General features: G+C 35.2%; 1 protein-coding gene across 4 annotated transcripts in view; it reads left to right on the forward strand.

The window, feature by feature from the left end:
- Positions 1 to 3,485, forward strand: part of MDFIC (MyoD family inhibitor domain containing) — an 89,090-nt gene extending 85,605 nt beyond the window's left edge. For all 4 annotated transcript variants that reach the window (XM_080666688.1, XM_080666689.1, XM_080666691.1 and 1 more), the window contains exon 5: positions 125 to 3,485. In XM_080666688.1, the coding sequence (XP_080522814.1) occupies positions 125 to 372 (248 nt within the window). In that variant the 3' untranslated portion in view covers positions 373 to 3,485. The remainder of the gene's footprint in view (positions 1 to 124) is intronic.
- Positions 3,486 to 6,000: the final 2,515 nt, after the last annotated feature.

The raw sequence follows: 6,000 nt of genomic DNA on the forward strand, positions 1-6,000 counted from the left end.
AGCATATCATTGGGTTCTGGGTTACTTATTTTGACCAAATTATTATTCAGCCTATTGATGATTTATATATTTTGTGTTCCTCCTTTTTTTCCACTCTGCGGTCTCTTCCCAATTGAAAATGAAGATTGCTGTGTCCACTGTATCCTGGCCTGCTTGTTCTGTGAATTCCTGACCCTCTGCAACATTGTCCTGGGACAAGCTTCCTGTGGCATCTGTACCTCAGAAGTCTGCTGCTGTTGCTGTGGAGATGAAATGGGGGATGACTGTAACTGCCCTTGTGACATGGACTGTGGCATCATGGATGCCTGTTGTGAATCATCAGACTGTTTGGAAATCTGTATGGAATGCTGTGGAATTTGTTTTCCTTCATAAATATTTATCTTTTGTTTGTGTTAAAACTGGAGAGTGTTTTAAATTTTCCTTTTAAGGAAGAAAAAAAGCACATGGTAAGATTTCATGAAACAAGCAACCTTGTATTTGCACTGTTAACTCATTTTAGTAATCTCTGAAAGCCTTTTTTCCCCTCTAACCAAATCTACATGGTTTAATATGTGAAATTTTAACTACTTTTAAACTCTTTAATAGGACATTTTGACCAACCCCCCCCCAAAAAAAAAAAAAAACACAACTAAATATTTCCTCCTTTTCATACATATTTCTATTTCTTTTAATCATTTTCAGAAGACTTTTGCTCCAAATGTGTTATTTCTTCATGGGTATTAAAAGCAGACTAATTTTGATGTGCATCTATTAATGGTTAACAGTAGACATTTTTACTTTAAAGTAAACTTTGGGAAACAAATTGAAATAGTAGTTGGGCGCCCCAAGTTTATCTTTATGCTCTGTTCTCCACTTTCTCCATTTGTTGAACAGACATTGAGTGCCTACTGTGTGTCATCTGCTGAGATGCAGAGATGGCTGTCATTCAGTTTCCACCCACGCGAGAATAGAGTTTAGTGGAGGAAAGAGACCTGTAAAAAATGAACCACAAGGCATACTGTGGGGATTATGAGAGAGAGAAACTTAAAAGGATATAGAAATGTAATACACAGAAAAGAACAACTAATATCTGCTGAAATGTTCAAAAGGTTCAAGGAGAATGTGACATTTGAGGAAGCCTCTTCGAATGAGTGATTCATCTGCTGCTGGAATGAATTATTTGGATTTAGGGCAAAGTTTTAAGTGAATAGCTTGAAATGTGTGTATTTTTAAGTAGTTAAAGAAAAAAGACCTTAAGTATGTATTTTCTTTAGTTGTAAAACCTATAGCTTTAAAAAAAAAAAAAACACTATAAAATTTAACTAAAATATACATTTTTTACATTAATTTAAAAGTTATTTTAAAGTTTTGGATAAAAACATAAGGCCTTATTTAAAAACCATATTTTCTAAAGAAATACTTTTGACAAATTGCATTTAAATTAGGAGATTTTTTAATATTAAACTCCCAGTATTTTTGTTTTGATTTATTCAAAAGCTTTCCTCTTCTTTTTTTTTTTTTTTAACTTGAGAATTTGTTGTTTTCTAAGGGGCTTCATGGTTTTTTTTGTTTTTTTGGTTTGTTTCTTAAGCAATGTTATATTTTATAAACAGCAAGCCATTCTTCCAGTATAGTAGGAATCTCGACATCCACTACTGTGACCAATATCAGTATTGTGGTTTTATGTAAAATTAAACTAACACGGCAGGTTATGAAACCTTAAGTGTACCGAAATAAGTCAATTACAAGACGGAGTATATTGCTATTGAGATAGAGACCGTGTTAGGCAGATAAAAGGAAGAGGAAATGTTCACACTACGTGGTCTCCTAAATTTGATCGTCCTGAAGTTGTAGTTTGGTTTGATGTAGTGTCATTTCTTGTAGAAATTTTGAAAATATACTTTGGATTAATACTTATTTTCAATTTTTCTGGTTGAATATCAAATTAAGAGTAAAAACAAGTGCATATTTTTAGGAAGCTTTTAAGCAAACCTAGCCTTTTAAGATAAATTTTAAATCTAAAGCATGGCAATGCTACCTATGGTTTTTTCTTTGAGATGAAACCTAGTTTCTACTTATATCTTTAGGCTTAAAAAGTAGTTGACTCCCTCGTTTACACACATACACACACTCACAACTTTAAAGTGTCTGGTTTAAATAGAATTCTAGTAAACATCTGTCTTTCTCTTCCTTGACTTTCTCTTCCTTGTGTTTTAGTTGTTACATCAAATATAAGAACATCTTAGTAACCAGAATCTGAATATTTACATGTACCCAGAGTTACCTTAGGCATATACCATATTAGGATGTGTGTCATCTGTGTATTGACCTATAAAACCTTCTAATGATCTAAAATTATTAAAATATTTCACTTTTTATCCTGCAAAATTTTTCAACTAAGTGGTTCGTCTAATACTTAAATATATTCTGCTACTATTTGCAGTAAAAATATTAGCACTTTTAAAATAATGTTTCTCTTTAACAGAGAACACTAATAGAATCTTTTTTTCATATTTGTACCCATAGTACTTTTCCTCTGTTGTGTACTTTGCAGTCATTCCATAAAGTACCTGGTGTTACTGGGGAAATTAGTGGGCCAGATTTCCCTGTCACTCGTGGGAGTGGGGTTCTTGGGGTACCTCTGCAATAAACATTTTCAGGAGACCCCACAGAAGAATGAGATGCGGAAAAAGGCTCTATTTGCAGGGAGTTACGTTCCTTGGCCTCCAAAGTTCCCATGTCCCTTAAGCCAGTCCTGAGAATGGTGTCGCTAGGGTCTTATTAGAGCCAAGAATGTCCGTGTTGCAGCTGATTCCGGAAGAGCATCAGGCTGGTTAAAGTCCGTTAGTCCATGGGGAGCCCACATGGCCGTGGACCACGTGGGCGAGTGCAGGGAAATGGCCCTCTGCACAGGGGTCAGGCACAAACAGCAAGCGAGGGAGCCACACGTGGAAACTCCCTTTGTCTAGGAGTTTAACTATTCAGGTCTCACGCCTTTGCTGTGGCCATGCCTGTTCTGGCCACTGACTGTCTTCCAGGTGTGACTGACAGCTAAGCACCTTCCCATGTCACCCAGACCTCCCAGACCTCGCTGGGCATGCATCCAAACTGCCTTTGTTCAGTCCCTTACCCCTTTGATCATCGGGTCTTACACTCGGAGAGTGTTAAATGACAGCTTTCTAGCAAAGCTGTACTTGTATAAATGGCATGCCTATATCATCCAGTCTTCCCTTAACTCCTTTCCTATTAAATAATTACAATGGTATCACTTGTATTACTTTTTAAAAAATAAATGGGAAACAAATAAAAGTAAGCAATTGTGAAAATAATTTCAATATGTTTTAGAATTTCTGTATGTAACATGTTTTGTTGAATGATATGGCCATTGTGACTAAGTGATATAGTTTACAGTTATAGACTTAGTCTCTTTTTAAATGTAGAAACAATCTCATTTTTAAACTTGACCTGTATTATCCTGAATACATTATTCTGAAATAAAAATAGGACCTCTTTCTTGTGCTTTAGAATATTTTGTAGACATGTTCTGTTCTATGTAATTGATATGTTAATTGCTATTTGAAAAAATTCAACTGTAATTTTAAAACCTGAGGCTTTTATCATGTTCATTCCTTTTTTGAAGATTTTCTAGTCTCCTTATGTAAATCACACCCATAATGAACTATGAAAAATATCAGTTCAGCTTATACTGCAAATCACAGTTGACATATTGATTTCAAAACATAGTATTCCATAATAGGTCAAAATGCAAGTTTTGTACCTTTTTTAAAAAGTAACTTGTTTTTATATATTTGTTTTGGAATTATCTCTCAACTTATAAAAATTAAGGTGGTGTGTGTTTTTTTTTAATCCTCACCCGAGGACATTTTTCCATTGATTGTTAGCGAGAGTGGAAGAGAGAGGGAAAGACAGAAATATTGACGTGAGAGAAACACATCAATTGGTTGCCTCCTGCATAAACCCTGAGGAGCCTGCAACTGAGGTACGTGTCCTTGACTGGAATCAAACCCAGGACCCTTCAGTCCACAGGCTGACACTCTATCCACTAAGCCAAACCAGCTAGGGCATGGTAATTTTGTACATTGCTTAGATTAAACATGAAAGTTCTATGAAGTTAGGTATTAGATTTAATGAGTTTTACCCAAAAGTAAATCATCAGAAATATTATCGTTTAGGGTTTTCAGTTGTCACAATTTTTAAATAGTAGGACTTTTTCTTTTTTTTTTTTTTACAGTTAGTATTTAACCTCTCCAAAATTACATAGGAGAAGGTTTTTTATGTAGAAATATAATACTTTTATTTTTGTGTCCTTACAGTATATCAACTATACTCATTTTCTTTACTTGAAGAAGTTGTTGCTCTAAACAGTTCAAGGAGTAATCAAGGAAACCTTAGGAAATAGCATCCCATTTTTCATCCACACAAACCCTATCAGTGCCCTAGATTCTAATGCTGTAAACATCAGAGTCACTGCCTAAAACAAGTAAGACTCAGGTCCAGGGGATTCATGGCTTACTCTCTTGAATTTCAGTTTAAATGCTTAGATTTACCCAACCACCTGATGAATAAGTTTATTTATTAATAATATTAATTTTCAAATTATTCAATGCCTTTATGCCCTTTACAATTACTTGTGATTTGTAGGTCTGTAGGTTTGTTACACCTAATCTGTCAGGCACGATAAAAAATGATCAAGTACTAAAATAGCAATTTTTATCTTCCTTTACACTAATGTAACGAAGCATACCGTTTTTGTTTTCAAAGGCTGTAAATATATTGATAGGTTTATTCCACACTGTATTTATATTGTTAAATCAAAGATTAGTTACTACAAGGAGGGTCCTTTTAACCATTTCCATGGCCCACTGTAAGCAGGAACTTTTTAGTGGCTTTTCTCTAGGCATCTCAGAAGAGTCCTGTCACCCTCAGGAGGTTTCACACCATGGAAGAAGTTTGGCACATCCCATGAGAAAATTCTTCATTTCAACAGTGACACTACTAATATTTACTTGCTTATTTAGGATTACTTATAGAGATTTTTGGTTAAAATGGAAGGGGTTGTGGAGTAGGGATAACATTTTGATGAGCCCTAATGTGGAGGGTTTTTTTTTTTCTCTTTCCAAAAACTATCACTGATGACTAAATCTACCATGTATCTTCATGTCACAAAATCCCCAAGTGAACAATGGCTGCTCTCTCTACTTTAAAGGACTGGGAATGAAAGTATTGTATAAATGATAAAATTTTAATGAAGGCAGTAGTTAATCTGGAGGTGAAAGGAATATAAGAAAAGCTTCAGCCCAGCCCCACCTAGAAAGCAGGATCTTCAGGCAAGCAGAAATCTGTGCTGGCCCATTCTTTATTGAACTGGGACAACAGTGTGACATTTTCCACAGGGGCTACAGCCCAAGCTGTCAGATGTCAACATGAGTAGCTTCCAACTGACTTTGGCTACTAGTTCTAGTCCCATTGTTTGTTTGGCTGTTATACCCTCTATCCCTTACTTACCTTGGTGCTCACTATAGGATTCCTGATTTAGTTGTGAAGTGACCATGAAAAATTAAGTTTAGATAACCATCCTTTGGCCCATTCCTAATGAGTATTGATATATGTGTTAAAGAAAAAGTATAGCTCTGTAATCAAGTGTTCAGTTCCAGGAAGATCTTTGTGTGAGTTTCAGTTGAGAATGTAATTTTTAGGAAAATGGTGAAAAGCAAATTCAAACAAATTCTAAGTTTAGCTTGGAAATGGAAAAGGTTCTTTAAGTTCTGTCTGATGCATAAAGGGATAGGAAGCAAAGGAATTGCATTCCAAAGCCAAGAAAGAGAGTGTACAAAGGCAGCTGATTCACGACATAGTTCATAGCTTTTTGCGAAGGAATAAAAGCCTGTTGAGCAGGGAACCAAAAGATCTCATTATAGGATGAAGCGAAGCCATATTAAAGCTTGTGCACTAGTAACTATGTCTAAAAACAGCCTGCTGTTTTATATTGAACCAATACAT

The sequence above is a fragment of the Plecotus auritus genome (genome assembly GCF_963455305.1).
Source record: "Plecotus auritus genome assembly, chromosome: 4".
Taxonomy (NCBI): Eukaryota; Metazoa; Chordata; class Mammalia; order Chiroptera; family Vespertilionidae; genus Plecotus; species Plecotus auritus.